This window comes from Megascapheus bottae, chromosome 1 (genome assembly GCF_031878675.1).
Source record: "Megascapheus bottae isolate mThoBot1 chromosome 1, mThoBot2.hap1, whole genome shotgun sequence".
In the NCBI taxonomy this organism is placed as follows: domain Eukaryota; kingdom Metazoa; phylum Chordata; class Mammalia; order Rodentia; family Geomyidae; genus Megascapheus; species Megascapheus bottae.
Window position 1 is genome coordinate 42,409,165 of NC_143509.1, and position 17,459 is coordinate 42,426,623.

General features: G+C 41.0%; 1 protein-coding gene and 1 pseudogene across 3 annotated transcripts in view; both read right to left on the minus strand.

Moving 5' to 3' along the window:
* Positions 1-17,459, minus strand: part of Mcf2l2 (MCF.2 cell line derived transforming sequence-like 2) — a 213,837-nt gene that overhangs the window by 22,107 nt on the left and 174,271 nt on the right. For all 3 annotated transcript variants that reach the window (XM_090342731.1, XM_090342741.1, XM_090342725.1), the window contains 3 exons: positions 12,706-12,921; positions 11,538-11,630; positions 11,289-11,367 (listed from right to left, as the gene is read on the minus strand). In XM_090342731.1, coding sequence (XP_090198857.1) covers positions 11,289-11,367; positions 11,538-11,630; positions 12,706-12,921 — 388 coding nt within the window. The remainder of the gene's footprint in view (positions 1-11,288; positions 11,368-11,537; positions 11,631-12,705; positions 12,922-17,459) is intronic.
* Positions 7,706-8,362, minus strand: LOC150069000 (guanine nucleotide-binding protein G(i) subunit alpha-3 pseudogene; annotated as a pseudogene).

Below are 17,459 nucleotides of genomic sequence, written 5' to 3' on the forward strand. Positions count from 1 at the left end.
AAAAGAAAAGAAAAAAGAATGAACTGGGGTGATAAAGAGTGTAAAGTGTTAGATGTAAAATGCCATATTCCTGACATTCCTGATCTTGGAACCTTGGGTATCACCTCCCCTCCATGGCTTGAAAGCCATCCCTTTTTTTTTGTGCTGGAATTGGGGCTTGAACTCAGGGCCTGCACTTTGTGCCTTTGCTTTTTTGCTCAAGGCTACTACTCTAGCACTTGAGCTGCAACTCCATTTCTGGATTTTTTTTGCTTTTTTTTTTTTTTGCCAGTCCTGGGCTTGGGCTCAGGGCTTGAGCACTGTCCTTGGACTTTCTCAAGGCTAGCACTCTACCACTTGAGCCTCAGCACCACTTCCGGCTTTTTGCTATGTATGTGGTACTGAGGAATTGAACCCAGGTCTTCGTGCATGCTAAGCAAGCACACTACCACTAGGCCAAACTCCCGGCCCCTTTTTTTTGCTGATTTAAAAAAAAAACTTTTATCTTTTTGGAGATAAGTGTTTCACAGATTTTTCTGCCCAGGCTGGCTTTGATCCATGATCTTCAGATCCCAGCCTCCTGAATAGCTAGGATTATAGGTGTGAGCCACCATAGTTTGGCTCTTGAACACTTCAGTTTGTACCCTGTTAGTCTCATCTCCTCACAGGGTCTGGCCCAGGGTCATGGTCCTCACTCAGCCACACAGTTCCTTGGGGGTCCTCTCTGAATTCTTAGAGCCTCACTGTACCCTTTGTGGTAGTATTTCATCAAATCCTGCTTGGGGCACCAGGTTCAGGAGCTCAGTTCTGTGGAGTGGCATTCCTTCTGTTTGTATATTTGTTAAAAGATGAGGTTAACTGTCTCCAGGCTTGCTCTCCAGTTTAGCAGAATTTTGCTTTTTATCTAAATTCCATGCTAGAGTCTGGTTCTGCTTCTTACCTAGACTTTACATTCCATTGACAAACTAAAGAGGGTCAGGCCTTGAGGAAATGTGTCCATCTTGGGAAATGTGCTTGAGTTTCTAAACAAATCACTATATGTTCTCCTAATACATGTGTGTTTTTTCTACGGACCAAGGGAGATCCAGTTCAAGTTTTCATTATATACTCATCTCAATATTATTAAAAGAAGCCAAATCATCCCTAGATCATAAAATTGATTTATAGATTTTTACATAATCCCAATCAAATTTCACAAGATTTTTTCTTTTATATAAATTGATAATCATATTCTAAAATATATAGTCACTCTGTCCATGTGAGGATTCAACGAACGGCAGGTGGAAAATAGTTGAAAAAAGATACAGTAATGAAAATGTACAGTTTTTTGTCATTATTCTCTAAACCATACAGCACAACTGTTTATATATCTTTTCTATTGTATTCAGTATTATAAGTAATCTAGAAATTATTTAAAGTGTACAAGAAAAGGTGCATAGAGCCAGGCATGGTGGCTCACACCTGTAATCCTAGTTACTCAGGAGGCTAAGATATGAGGACAGAAGTTTGAAGCCAGCACAGGCAGAAAAGTCCCTGTGAGACTCTTTATCTCCAATTAATCACTCAAAAGCTGGAAGTGGTGCTGTGGCTCAAGTGGTAGAGCACTAGCCTTGAGCACAAACAGGCTTGGGGATAGCACTCAGGCCCTGAGTGCAAGCCCTACCCCCCCAAAAAAAGAATAAACATAGAGCTCCCCTATGACCCAGCAATCCTACTCCTGAGCATTTACCCTAAAGATCACCAACAAGGCCACACTAAAGCTACCAACACAACAATCCATTAAAGCATTATTTATGATAGCTAAGATATGGAATCAACCCAGATGCCCCTCAGTAGATGAATGGATCAAGAAAATATGATATATATATATACACAATGCTTCCATCAGAAAGAATGGCATCATTTCTCAAAAGGAAATGGAAAGACTTAGAAAAACAATCATATTAAGTGAAGTAAGCCAGACCCAAAGGAACATAGATTCCATGGTTTCCCTCATTTAAAAGAATTAGTAGATGCCTAGCATAGTCCTAGGAGAAGTTCACAATAGTCCCATAGCCGTTTCTATGTAACCATATAAAATGATGCTACTCAAAAGGCCCATCATGGAAAGGGGTTTTATGGTTGTTGCTTTTTTTTTGTTTTTCTAATGATTGTTTGCAGCTATTTCTTTTGTCTTTCATTTTTTTTCTCCTTTGGTTTATTCCCCATGGTCACTGCTTTGGATTTTTGTACCCTTCGTCTTGTATGTAAGTTTTTCTGATTTGGGGAAGGAAAGGGGAAATCACAGAACGAGTGGGACAGAGGATGAATCATAGCAACAGTGATGCTCACTCACTGGACACTAGGTTGGAAATTAACTTTACAACTTGAGGAGGAAGGGAGTTGGGGGAGGGAAAGCAGAAGAAAATGAGGGAGGAGTTAACACTGGTTGAAAAGAAATGTACTTATTACCTTACTTGTTTAATGGTAACGACATCACCTTACAATAATATATTTTTTTTAAGAAACAGCTAAATCTCAGAACAGGTAATTAGGCTGACAAGATTAGAAAAACAATATGCTAAGCTGGATACTAATGGCTCATGCCTACAATCCTAGCTACTCAGGAGGCTGAGATCTAAGGATCAAAGTTTGAAACCAGCTCTGGTATCAAATGCAATGAGACACTTATTTCCAATTAACCACCAAAAAAGCCAGAAACAAAGCTGTGGCTCAATTGGTAGAGCACTAGTCTTGAGTACAAAAGCTCAGGGACAGTGCCCAGACTCTGAGTTCAAGCCCCAAGACTGGCACAAAAATAATACGGTATATGAGTCTCTTTATGGAATTCAAGTAAATGTACAACATTAATCTATAATGACAGCAATTGCTGATCATTTGGGGGTAAAAAAAAAATGAGGCAGCAGAAAAGAGATACAAAGGGAATGAGGGAGCCAGACACCAGTGGCTCATGCCTGTAATCCTAGCTACTCAGGAGGCTGAGATCTGAAGACCATGGTTCAAAGCCAGCCCAGGCAAGAAAGACTCTGAGTCTCTTATCTCCAATTAACCATCAGAAACAGGAAGTGGTGTTGTGGCTCAAGTGGTAGAGCACTCGCCTTGAGCTGAAGAGCTCAGGGACAGTGCCCAGACTCAGAGTTCAAGCCCCATGACCAAAAAAAAAAAAAAAGGCATGAGGGAACGGATGAGTTGATAGGGTGAGTAAGTCTAGAATGTGTGATGTGGTCGTAGGTATGCACAGATGGTACAAGTTAATAGAGGTTGGAGATGGAGTTCAGAGGCAGAAGATGTCTTTAGCATGTCTGAGCTTGATTCACAGTATCGGAGAAGAAGAAGAAGAAGAAGAAGAAGAAGAAGAAGAAGAAGAAGAAGAAGAAGGAGAAGGAGAAGGAGAAGGAGAAGGAGAAGGAGAAGGAGAAGGAGAAGGAGAAGGAGAAGGAGAAGGAGAAGGAGAAGGAGAAGGAGAAGGAGAAGGAGAAGGAGAAGGAGAAGGAGAAGGAGAAGGAGAAGGAGAAGGAGAAGGAGAAGGAGAAGGAGAAGGAGAAGGAGAAGGAGAAGGAGGAGGAGGAGGAGAAGAAAGAGAACAAGTTGTCTCCTCTAAAGGTGTGCAAATTTATTACATAGGTATATCTCAATAAAGCTTTTTAAAACTTTGTGGTATAAGGTCTTTGTCCCTTTAACAAGCTAAAATGCATATCCACAGGCACTAGCATTAGTAACTGAGTTTCATAGTTTGAGGAGAGATCTGTAAACTCCTTTAAGTCACTCAGGGATAGGTCCCTAAGCTACATTTTGAGACATCACTGTAGGGGGTTTCTAGAGCAGTCATGTGATTAGAATTTGGGGGGTGGGGGTGGGAGGGTGGAGGGTGGAAGACCTGTCACATCTTTCTGTCTTAGAGGCTCAAGACACTCAGACTTACCCTAACATCCTTAATTTAGTCAAGTATTTAGTTGTTGAAAGACAAAAGTAAATCAGTTTACCTCATTTTCCTGTTAAAATCATCTATATAGTTTTATTTATTATACCCTGGCAGAGGCCTACCATTTACACCAAAAACTTCTGTCACTTTGTGGTTTGAACAAAATGAGGTTGTAGATTTCCGCTACACTTCTCAGTTATCTTTTCCCACACTTTAGGATGTGGAAACTCTTAGCCACCCACCCATTCTCTACCCTGCCCCCTACACATACACACACACACATGCGCACACATGCACCCTCTCCCCCACCCTCCTCTCTAGCTTCAGATCAGAGAAGGGAACAAGTGGGGATGAATGTATTCCTGTCTCTGAAGATAAAGATTATCTTTTCATCTTCACACAAATTTTCTCAGCAAACACTGCGGCCTGCGCAACAGGAGAGACATTTTTGCTGAGGTAGATGTTTCAATCCTAGTAATATTAGGCAACAATGGCAACATTAAGACTCATTAGAATTCTTAATGAGATTCTTCTTGTTAATTATCTCTGCTGTTAGGAAAATCAATTGGAAAAAAAAGAGGGTAAAAAATTTACACAAAGAAGCTTCAGTAATTAAAATTAAGGCATCACAATGAAAATAGTGGGAGAGGGGAACCTCTAAAAACTTGCTTTTCTATGTGAGCATGGAGGTGGGGGGGGGACACTTGGGAGAAGTCATCAAGAATTTTTTTAAAACACCCAAATTAAAGGTTTGCAGACATCTGAATAGAATTTTTTTTCTCAGAAAAAAAATGGCATGTTTTGAGCAATGTGAGTGTTTCAACTTGTCCTGTCTTCCTGTCTTCCTCCTTCATCTCTGGAGGCAGCCTTGAAAACTTACAGCCTGGGGCCGGGTGTGTGGCCTAGTAGTAGAGTGCTTGCCTAGCATGCATGACGATCTGGGTTCAATTGCTCTGTACCACATACATAGAAAAAGCAGGAAGTGGTGCTGTGGCCCAAGTGGCAGAGCTCTAGCCTTGAGAAATCCCAAGGACAGTGCTCAGGCCCTGACAAAAAGAAAGGAAGGAAGGAAAGAAGAAGGAAGGAAGGAAGGAAGGAAGGAAGGAAGGAAGGAAGGAAGGAAGGAAGGAAGGAAGGAAGGAAGGGGGGAGAGAACCTACAGCCTGAAAAGATGGTGAAAATTGGTATTCAAGAATTAACTCAAGGCCAGGCACTGGTGACTGACATCTGTAATCCTAGCTGCTTAGGAGGCTGAGATCTGAGGACTGTAGTTTGGAGCCAGCCTCAGCAGGAAAGTCTGTGACTCTTACCTTAATAAACTACCCAGAAAAAGCTGGAAGTGATGCTGTGGCTCAAATGGTAGAGTGCTAGCCTTGAGTCAAAAGAAGCTCAGGAGCTGGGCATGGTGGCTCACACCTGTAATCCTGGTTACTCAGGAGGCTCAGATCTGAGGACCAAGGTTCAAAGCCAGCCCAGGCACAAAAGGACCCAAGACTGTTATCTCCAATTAAGCCTTAGAAAATGGGAAGTGGGGCTTGGCACAAAGGTAGGATGGTAGACTTGAGCTGAAGAGCTCAGGGACAGTGTCCACGCCCAGGGGTAGGGTTGTAGCCTTGAGCTGAAGAGCTTAGGAACAATGCCCAGGCCGAGTTCAAGTCCCATGACCCACAAAAATAAATAAAGAAGCTCAGGGACAGCACCCAGACCCTAGGTTCTAGCCCCAGTATTGGCACACACACACACACACACACACACACACACACACACACACACACAGAGCTCAGGGACAGCGGACCCAGGCTCAACTCATAGGGCAAGCACAAACTAACCCAAACAAAAAACCATCCAACGAAAAAACAACCCCACCCCCTAACCAAAGGGACTTACATATACTCAAAAGCAAAAGGTATATGCTAAGGAAAAATGCATTGTAAAGTAAAATTAACTTTATCTGTTATTTTACATTATCAATATCATCCCATTAAACCCAGATTACAGAAAAATTATAAAAACAGTATTTCAGCAATTTCCAGATGATTCTATATTAAAGAATACAATAAGGAAAAGATGTATTCAAAATGAGTAGAATTATATTGTGGGCATTCTATCAAACCCTGATCAAAGCTACTAATTTTCATTCTTTCAGCTCCAGTTTTCCTACCCCTGTTTTTGACTGGAGGCATGGCTCAAGTAGCAAGCAGGAGACCCTAAATTTAAACCCTAGTACTGAAAGAAGAAAAGTTAGATATAAATACAGTTATACCATCTACACAGTCATGATTCTCTAAAAGTAAGAACTTCTTTGAAAACCTACCAACAAAGACTTTGAACTGTTGTGGCTTACTTTGTGAAGCAGCCTTGATGACCACCTATCTTTTTTCTTAACAAGTAGAGGATCATATAAAAAAATTCCAATCTAAAATGATTGTACACTAAAAGGCACTGCTCAAGCTACTGATACAACATACTCATAGTGCACCCTGCATTTGCTTTCTCCCAGTGGTTCACTCATTTGTTTCACAACGTACAAAGGATCTTCAGGCTGAGTGAAGATACAGCTCTCCACATAAGCAAAAGGTAAGTCTGGGAGATGGATTTTGACTGCATGTCATTTAAAGAAGAAATAAAAACTCAGTCCCAGATCAAGATTCAATCCTATTATACTAAGGCTTCCTTAGACTTTCTGAACACCCTTCTACTTATACCCATTCCTAAGACGTCAAAGCACTCTCAGTGGGGGCAATGAGAAATAGAAGATAGTATTTCCAGAAAAGACTGGTTACAAAGTCCAGGACCAATCCTGGACTCTTTACTCACCACTTTAATACTGTTGCCAAGTACAGCAGATTAAAATCTGTATATGTCTAAGTGGAAAAAAGTCCCCAAATGCAAGTTTTGGGCAAAAGAATGTACTGACCACAGATTACTGCTACAGTGAACATTACTACATAAAAATAATGGCAAAAAGGGATTTGGCACCACATTTACAAAGTAAAGCATGCACTGTTAATATACTTTTGATGTCTCCCCATGAAAAAGGTCACGAAGATGGAAAATAATGCTCAGGCACCTTGTATAAAACTCCCTATGATTGAGACAACCACGCAAGAATCAAAGTGATCTATTTAAAAGCTAAGTAGCAGCAAAGTCACTGGTTCTGTTCAGAATTTAGCAATTTGTATTTCTAATTAACAGCTGCCCTGGATGTGTCTATAACCAGGAAGCTGGCTTTATCATACAATAACATTCACCTAATAATTTGGTAATTAGCATAAACAAAGTTAATCTTTGACTGGAAGCTTAGAGAGCTAGAATCTTATTGTAGAGCTTTTTAGTGTCACTACTGTTTAGAAACCATCATGGTACTGTGAATAGGATAGTAACTAATTTAATCCAAAAAAGTGATATATTTATTGCTATAATAGCTGGAAATTTTAAGAATTGTGGAAATATTCTATCTTGACTATACCAAGAGTTAAAAACAAAGAGTTCCTACTAAGAGGAATATTTTTAAGGTGAGCTGGTCACATAATATGCATAGTTAAGATTCTTTGAATTTTAATAAACTTTTTTTGCAAACAAAGAAGTAAGACTTAGTAGTTATTATTTTCTGGATAAAAAAACTATCGAAATGAAATAGTAGTGATGTGTTAAGAGGGAAAAAAAGTAAGCTACATATTTAAGTTCTGGAATGCAGCACCTCAACTTCATATACACCCTAACCATTTGTGATTACAGACGCCAAAATGATGCTTTGATGATTCAATCATACTTTAAAGTTGTTCCAATTCCAATTCTGACTTGAGCATCTCATGTCATTTTTTTTTAAAGGTACGCTAAGATTCTGCATGTTGCTTGCCATTCCCTGGCCCTGTCATGCTTGCAGCTGTCTTGAGAGACAGCAAAAGATGTCTAGTTTCAACACTCTACACTGTAGTAACTTTTACTAGCCTCTACTCTTTTTAAATGAGGTCCACATGCCTTTAGGTTGTTTTTAACGATGACATCTGTAACAGCATCCAAAGCACACCATACATTCTTAGTGTCGGTGGCACAGGGAAAGTGAGTGTGTATCTCCTTGGTATCTTTCTTTTGTTCAGATCTTCAAACTGGCCCTGTATGTAAGCAGGTGCATCTTCATCTGTATTAGAACCTGCATATTCCGGATAACAGATTGTTAATGGACTCTATTTAATTTTTTCCTCAAAAAGGTCTTTGTTGTTGAGGAAGAGAATGCTAAGTACCTGTAAACCATTTGTTGTTACACATGCTGTCAAGCAGATTCCATTTTTTTCCATTCTGCTCTTTGGCCACCTACATCAAACATCTTGAACTAGTTCTTGGAAGGTGAAATGGTTTTCCACAATATCTGTGGTCTTCACCCTGGTCCGAAGCACATCTTGCTGAGATGGATATTCTATGCAAATCATTTAGGTAATGTGAAGCAGAATTGTGGAGTTGTTACTCCCCCGATGTACAGAAGCATGCTGATAGCCCACCATCTCGCCCTAATCGTTTAACCACTCCTGCAAGGTCTGAGGTCATGACTCCTTCTCCAGCATTGCCAGCTAACACAAAGACCTGTGGCTTCTGGTCTGTGCTGGCAGCTTCCCCGGAACCCCTCTCCAGCCGTGCCATGGCCCAGTGGTGGTCATGGTGGACAAGCGCCCTCTGAATAGCAGTCCTCGTCCGCTGTGGGGTGGTGGCCTTCGTCTGGCAAAGATTTCTCAAATAAGAAAAATACTGTCTACCAAGCCGGGCGCGGTGGTTCACACCTGTAATCCTAGCTACTCAAGAGGCTGAGATATAATGATCAAGGTTCAAAGCCAGCTCGGGCACAAAAGGACCTGAGCCTCTTATCTCCAATTAACCTCTAGAAAACGGGAAGTGGGGCTTGACTCAAGGGTAGGGCGGTAGCCTTGAGTTGAAGAGCTCAGGGACATCGCCCAGGCTGAGTTCAAGTCCCACGACCAAAACAAAACAAAACAAAAAAACCCCAGTCAACCAAAGAAAAATTATAGTTGGTCTTCATCAAAAATTAAAAGGAAATTTTTTCTGTTTTGAAAACACCATTAAGGAAGTAAAAGCAATGTACACAATGAAAAAATACATACTTGCAATTCATACTTGACAGAAGTCCTAGTATATTTGAATCATTCTTACATATCAACATTGTAGGACATAGTTTTTCTATGAAAATATATTGAGGGCAAGTAAGTGCCTGAAAAGATGTTCAACATCATTAGCCATAAGAGAAATGCAAGTCCAAACACAGTTTTGCATACTAGAATGGCAACAAAAGCAGTAACAACTACAACAGGAAGTAATGACTGTTGGAGGCAGTGCAGAAAATGGGACCTTCAGACATTGCTGATGTGAATTTGGACCTTCATACATTGCTGATGTGAATTTGAAATGACACAGTTTGGGAATTCCTCAGAAAGGTAATTAGGGTTTCCAGAAGGCCCAGAACTTCTACTTACATACCCAAGAAAATTGGAATTGAGAAGACTGATGTATAAACCTTGTACACATGTTGGTACCAGTGGTTCACACCTATAATCCCAGCTATTCCAAAGGCTGAGATCTGGAAGATTGTGGTACAAGACCAGCTTCAATAGGAAACTTTGCTAGATTCCATCTCCAAAATAAGCAGCAAAAATTGAGGTGGAGAACATGGCTCAAGTCCTAAAGTACCAGCCAAGCAAAGAGGCCCTGGGTTCAAACCCCAATACAGAAAAAATATATTGTACACAAATATCCACAGCATCATTATTTTATCTAAAAGTAAAAATAATCTAAATAATATTACCAAATTGAGGAATGGAAAGGGCAAATGTGGTTGTTATCATTTAACTGTGTACTCACAATGTTCCTGTATGGAAAAGTGAATTCTAGTGGGAGAAATTTATATCATGAGGACACTGCCCTCATAATGGATTCATGCTATTATTATGGGGCTAGGGCTGTTATTACAAGAATGGACTTCCTTTGCACACATACTCATGTGTATTCTTCCTCTCCCACTTCTGTCTGTCTCTCTTTCTCTGTCTCTTTCCCCATTTCTTTTCTTCCTTTTACCTCATTTCCTCTCTGCTTTCTGTCACATGATGCAGAGAAAACCCTTGACAGAAGCTGGTCTCTTAATCTAGGACCTGTAAATCTCCAAAACTGTGAGCCAATAATTTCTCTTCTTTATAAATGACCCAGGGGCCACAAGTGTGGCTTAGTGATAGAGTGCTTGCCTAGCATGCATGAAGCCCTGGGTTTGATTCCTCAGTATCACATACAGAGAAAAAGCCAAAAGTGGTGCCATGACTCAAGTGGTAGAGCACTAGTCTTGAGCAAGCTCAGGGACAGTGCCTAGGCCCTGAGTTCAAGCCTCAGAACTGACAATAAAAATAAATACATAAATAATCCACCACACAAAATAGGCTAAGTCAGTGATACATCCATACACTAAGCTGTAATTTAGAAAAATATACTGATAAACAGTCTCTTTGATAAATATGAATAAAACTTAAGGTGAATATATCTAGAAAAAAAAGACACATTTTTTTCTGATTTCATTTATAGAAAAAGTCTAGAATCTAATGGAGCTAGGAAGCTTCATGGTTAGCAACAGCTAAGGTAGGAGTATAAGATGAAGTGCCTACAAATTGGTACATGATTTTATTTATTAGTACTAGGGTTTGAATTCAGTTTCAGATGTGCTTGGCTTGCTTGCTAACCTGGTACTCTGCCACTTGAGCAATGCCTCCAACTTACTTTTAGGTTATTTTAGAGATAAAATTTCATGGACTTTTCTGCCTGGAATTACTTTGAACCAAGATCTTCCAAATTTCAGCCTCCTGAGTATCTATGATAACTAGCATAAGCCACCAATATCTACTATGGTACAGGGTTTTTTTTTAATAGAAACTATAAAATGTTTCAGATTTAGAATTCAAATTGGAGTGGGGATGATCAAACAACATTGTAAACTTCACTGAATTGTATATCTTAAGAGACTGAATTTTATGGTAAGTTAAAGATATTTCAAGTTGTGAAAAAAATAGTATATCTTCTGAAAGATATCATTGTAAATTAGAATACCTGCTAACATTTTCTCTGGTGAATTTCCTTTGAGTTTTTGACTGAGAAAGTGTGAGATATATAAAACTAAAAGAGATGCATTGCCTGTCTCTCTCTCTCTCTCTCTCTCTCTCTCTCTCTCTCTCTCTCTCTCTCTCTCTCTCTCTCTCTCTCTCTCTCTCTCTCTCTCTCTCTCCTCACTCCATTTAAAGCAAGCACAGGTGTATCCAGAGTCTGAGAAAATGTAACCACAGTTACATTCCTGGAAAATCATTCTTTAATGACCTCTTGCAAAGCTCCAGAGGTGACATACTTTTCATATTGTTTTGTTGCTCCATCAGTAACCGACTTATTTCTGAAAACCAGCAATCTCTGATTTCTTTGGAAGCAGCCTGCAATTACAGAGAAGACAATTCTATGAGTATCCGATTTTCCTGAGCACCCACTGCACAGGGCTTTTGTTGTACTCTCACTTTGGAGTGCGGAAGCAGAAGACCCTGTCAAGTGAGGAAATGCAACCGGAAAAGCATAGCTCACTGCCACGGGAAAGGCAAAGGCCTACCTGGAGGATGTATTTCTCATGTCCATTTCGATTGGCAATTTCAAACTTTTTATTGCTCCCCCTTCCAAGTAGGCGAATCGAAAGTGTCACCAACTATAATAAAGAAGAAACTTTTCAATATTACCAATCTATTCCTCCTGCCTTCCTCCTCCTCCTCCTTCTTCTCTTCCTCCTTCTTTACTTGTACTGGAATTTGAACTCATGCCTTTGCACTTGCCAAGCAGATACTCTACTACCTGAGCTTCCTCCAGCCCTGGAATACCATTTCCATTTCCTAATATTAAAATGCTCAGCTACTCTAATCCTTTTTACTCTTGAGATGTCCTTTCTTCTCCCAAATGTTTTGTTTTCCTCTGTTAGTGGCTCCAACAGCATAGTCTGATGCATAGCCTGTCTTGTGTGTCTTAGAAGCTAATAGAATACGCTTTCTGTTAAAAAAAAAAAAGCTGTAGCCATCAACCTATAAGGAAATATAAATAGTTGCTAGTAGCTCACATCTGTAATCCTACCTACTCAATCTGAGGATCACAGTTCCAAGCCACCAGCCTGGGCAAGAAAGACCAGGAGACTCTTGTTGCCAATTAACCACCAGAAAGCCAAAAGTGGAGCTGTGACTCAAGCAGTGGAGCTCCAGCCTTGAGTGAAAAAAGCTAAGGGACAGCACCCAACCCCTAAGTTCAAGGTCCAGTACACACACACACACACACACACACACACACACACACACACACGAAATGTAAATAAAGATGACTATAAATAAATATTAACAATTTTAATCTCAAGAACTAGGTGAACACAGGAGTTAGAGACCTAAGAGAGTCAGGCTACTCTCCACAGTTCTACATGGACACAGCTGAGAAGAGTAAATAATTCTAAAATAAAATCCAGCCTGTGCTGTAATTACCAGTCCCATTCTGCTCAGCCTGGAGTCTATCCAGACAGGATACCAAACAGTCCTTTTTCTACCTTTGCCAGCCCCAGCCCCACCCCGAGATGGGATTGATACAAGTCCTGAATCTGGAGCCTGGGTGTGGATTCTAGCTCTATTGTTATGTTCCATCACCTCTGTAAGCTTTAGCTTCTCTTGTGCTCTCCCTTCCTCTTTCCTCCCTCCCTCTGTCTCCCCACTTCCATGATGGTGATCCCCAGGTATATGGGACCCACTTACCCTCATGAACTTCTTAAAGCTGTAATGGGGAGATAATCCAGGATCACCTGGCTCCATTCGAATCTTACAAAATGCGATTCCATTTTCAAACAGATAGATTTGCCTCTGGCTGGGCTTAAATCTGATAAAATCCTTCATTTTATAACGATCCTTGTGAATTGTCCAGATGCTGAAAGGACTCTGCATCAACAACTTGCCCAGGCTTCCTATATCATCCTTGAGAAAACACATATATAGAGAGAGACGTTGGTGAGGGGGAAGGAAGGAAGGAAAGGAGGGAGGGAGGGAGGAAGGGAGGGAGGGAGGGAGGGAGGGGAAAAGAAAAAGAAAAAAAAATCTAAGTATCTGAAAGTAAGAAACCACATAGTTTTCATTTCAAATTATAAAATATGCTTAATTTGAGGTTTGCAAGTGTGTGTGTGTGTGTGTGTGTGTGTGTGTGTGTGTGTGTGTGTACTGAAGTTTGAACTCAGGGCCTGGGTACTGTTCTGTAGCTTTTTTCTCAAGGCTGGTGGTCTATCCCTTGAAGCACACGTCTACTTCCAGCTTTTTGCTGCTTAGAGATAAAATTCCTTCAGACTTTTCAGTCTGGGCTAGTTTTGAACCACAATCCTGAGATTGCAGCCTTTTGAATAGTTAGGATTACTGGTATGAGTCACCAGGGCCTGGTTTGAACATTTATTTAAAGAACCTGGTGATGCTTCTGAAATTCTCAAATACCCCCAAAGGCAATAAACTGTTGTTATTTCTATGGTGCTTGTATTCTTTTATTGGGAAAGGGGAGGTACTTGTTTCTTTTATGAAAATGTTTTCTTTTTGCGTATGTAAGCTGTGGTGAATGAAACCCTCCATGGGGTGTAATGGGCCCCAGCCTGAGAGCTTGCTTTCAGGCAAGGCATTCCAGTTCTGCACGCACAGGCCGAGCTACAAGCCTAGCAGGTACACAGTCTGCTGTGCCTCTGTGAAGGTTTTCTTTCTGTCCACATCCTCCAGCGACTCAATCACATGCAATCATCTCGGCACGTAGACAGAGATTATTTTCTCCTATGTACTCTCAGCTAGCATTCAATACAAATTGGACAAATAAAGCAAGGTGTCTGTTCAGTCAAGGTGACTGGCAGAAGTACATGCTTAATATTTGCTATACCAACTACTGTTACCAGCAGTTTCTATTGCACTAACATTCTATACAAATTTGCTATACAAATTTTATGCGTCTCTCAACAATAATAATGTCACTCAGTTTGCAAGCACTTGCCTAGCAAGTACAATGTCTTGGGTTCAATCCCTAGGACCCTAAAAGAAAAGACAAAAAACCCCAGCTATATATGTATGTGTGTGTATACATGTGTGTGTGTGTGTGTGTGTGTGTGTGTGTGTGTGCACCAGATGCCAGTGGTTCATGCCTGTAATCCTAGCTACTCAACTAGCTGAGATCTCAGGGTTGTGACGTGAAGTCAGTCTGAGGAAGAAAGTCTGCGAGTCTCTCATCTTCAGTTAACCACCAAACACTGGAAGTGGAGCTGTGGCCTGAGAAGTATAGCAGTAGCCGTGAGCAAAAAAGCTCTATGTAAATGTCAATGATCTGAGCTCATGTCCCAGAGCGGATATAAATTGAACACACACACACACACACACATACAGTGGCTGGGTGTGCTCTATCACAGGTGATTACCCCAGCACAAAGGCCTGGACATAAACTAAGATCACCCGAATTAAAAAATAACACTAAAAAGTTTATAAAAACATAAAAAGGAGCGAGAGGCATGGCCAAAGTAAAAGAGTATCTGATTAGCAAGCAGGAAGCCATGGGTCCACTCCCCAGTAATACATACCTAAACATATGCATATACATATCCATGCTGCATGAGCATAATATATGCATAGTATATATACTATACAAATGCTATATGCTGCATATATATACAGGCAAAAATGACTGAGGAATTTCGTCTAAAAAACAAGCTATCAAGATGCATTGTACTCATAACATGATATATGAAATGGTAACCTCTTTGTATAACTAGTTAACTGTAACATTTTTGAAAATTGAAAAAAAATCAAATAGAAATCTTTGGGCTGAAAGACAAATGATGATAATGAAATAAGATGAAGTTGAAGAGCAAGTACATCAATTCCATGTGATAACTCCACCTCAACTCAGCTCTGACTCGGCCCTGACCTCACGGAGTTAATACAGAAGGATGATTTATTATGTCCCTAAACAAACACGAAGCTCTCGTTCGCTCTCGTTCAGGAAGAGCACAGTTATTCCTGTTCATGAGGCCTATGAGAAACGCTTCCCTGGGGAGAAAGTAGTGCTGGGTTGCTGGGATTAAGCAACATCCTCAATCATATCCCCAAGCAGAAAGAGAAACAGATTTCAACCAATGTACAGCAATTCTAAGAGGCCAGAACAAGGAGGGTGGCGTGCAGATCCAGATATATCCTGTGTAATGACACAGGGAAGACCCAAGGTCCTCATCCCACTTTTAGCCAGACTGCTCACACATTAATAGACAACTGATTGATGAACATGAATCAAGATTGGGGTGGAGGGACAAGTAAAAGGGCATGCTGGGTGGCCAATCCCTCTTGTATATGAAGAACACTAAGGTAGAGGCAGAACTCACCAGGGCTCTCAGCCATGAGATGCTTTCTGGGTAGTCAGAAAGTATCCTATTCAGTGGAATAAATAAGAAGAGAGAGGGGCTATGAAGAAAGTGAGCCAATAGAAACTATGAAGAAGAGGAAGAGGCCCTGACCAAGGGAAAGAACCACTCTGCAAGGGTAAAAGAGGGGAGAGCCCACCATGTGTTTTGCAGGCATGGCACACAGGATGGGTGCACAGACAAGAACTCCGAATCTCTCCCTGAGTTGAGGCCTTAAGTACTTCTGTGGATGCTGGATTTGCTCAGTTCTCCTCTGCATGTGTCTGAGTATTCACTGTGCTGACTTCCTGCATCTGTGGGACAGCTTTGTCCCCAGCCTACTGTCACTCAAGGGCACTAGGAGTCTCTGGGTTTTCTGAGTTGGAGTGAAAGCCAGCAGTGTATCTTTTGGGGTAAATGCTATCAGAACCATCCTCATGGTGGGGTAGGCCCGCCAGTGCTTCAGGTCAGCAGTGGACTTCCTCAAACAGACAAGCAAATGCCACTCCTGATGGCTTCCTCTACAGGAATGTGATGGCAAAATAAACCAGTGAACACTGCCATTTTCATACATGTTCATTAGCTCCGATGGACAGAATTTCCAATGTAACTGCATGCTTCATATGAAAACTCAGGCTGAGATACTGATCCAGCGATGTGGGTTCAGAAAAGAGGCCCTTTTTTTATTGAGTGTCTAATATGTTACTCCTGGCAGGGAGAATTAATGTGACAGAACTCTCTACTTCTATGTGGAGAAGCAGGAAACATCTGGAGAAATGCACCGGCACACAGCCTGATCTTGAAAAGCAGAAGCTGTGGGAAGCTGTGGTAAAATAATAGTGGAGGTAAAACCTCCTTCCTTTCCAGTTTTGTTTGTTTTTTTGCCAGTCCTGTGACTTGGACTCAGGGCCTAAGCACTGTCCTTGGACATTCCTCAAGGCTAGCGCTCTACCACTTCAGCCACAGCACCACTTATGGCTTTTTTCTGTGTTTGTGGTACTGAGGAATCAAACCCAGGTCTTTGTGCATGCTAGGCAAGCACTCTATCACTAGGCTATGCTCCTGGCCCTCTTGCCAGTTTTTTTTTTGCCAGTCTGGGCTAGCCTGATCACTGTCCTTGGACTTTCTCAAGACTAGAGCTCTACCACTTGCACCTCAGCACCACTTCTGGCTTTTTTTCTATGTATGTGGTACCGAGGAATCGAACCCAGGTCTTCAGGCATGGTAGGCAAGCACCCTCTGCCAGTTTTGATGGCCAGGTTCTCCAACAAGGCAGCTTAGGGCTGTTTTAACAGCTTCTGCTGGCACCAGGCACAGTACTGGGAGATTTCCCTGTGACTCAGTCGAACTTCTTCCTGACAATTAGCCTTAGGTAAACACAGACATACTGAAGGTCAGGAGAATCATTGAGTTTATTCACTTGGTCTTAGCTCTGTTACTAACAATATAGTAAAGGAAATAAAACACTTGATCCTAACCCATAATGAGTTTTCAATAAAAGTTTGTCTTTTATGGAATTATACAATTTTTTCCAGAGAAGAATGAAGTTTCATTCAACCTTTATTAATCTACTGTGGGATTTGTCTCTAGCACATCAGGATTTATATCTATCTCTTATAGGAACTGGTCAGTTCTTTTCTGTAATTTTAAGATTTTTTTTATAAATGAGTTGAAGTAAATTATATCTTAATGTTCTAGAAAACAAACTTATTTAAAAACTTCACCATCTAGGGAAGGCAACCTAGAAAGATGAATGTTCTCCATTATCCACTCTCATCCTAATGACCTCATTTTCTACTCTGCTGGACCTGGAACAGGCCTCAGCTCTCTTCTGGCAGCTACCAATAAGTGTTCTAGATTGTTCCTTTCCATTCTTCTCCATCAGACTTGCCAGAAGTTCAAGGATGGGAGCCACGCCTCCTAGCTTCTAACTTTGGTGTGGTATGGTGACTTTCCCAGTTGATGACCTCAAGTCACCTGATCTGTTGTTTTTTTAAAGTTTGGAATGTTAAACTTTATAAAAAAAAGTTTTGTAATAAAAGTATGCCAAAAGAGTGGGGCGGGGGAGGGGAGGAGAGAAAATTATCAGCAGGGATTTTTTTT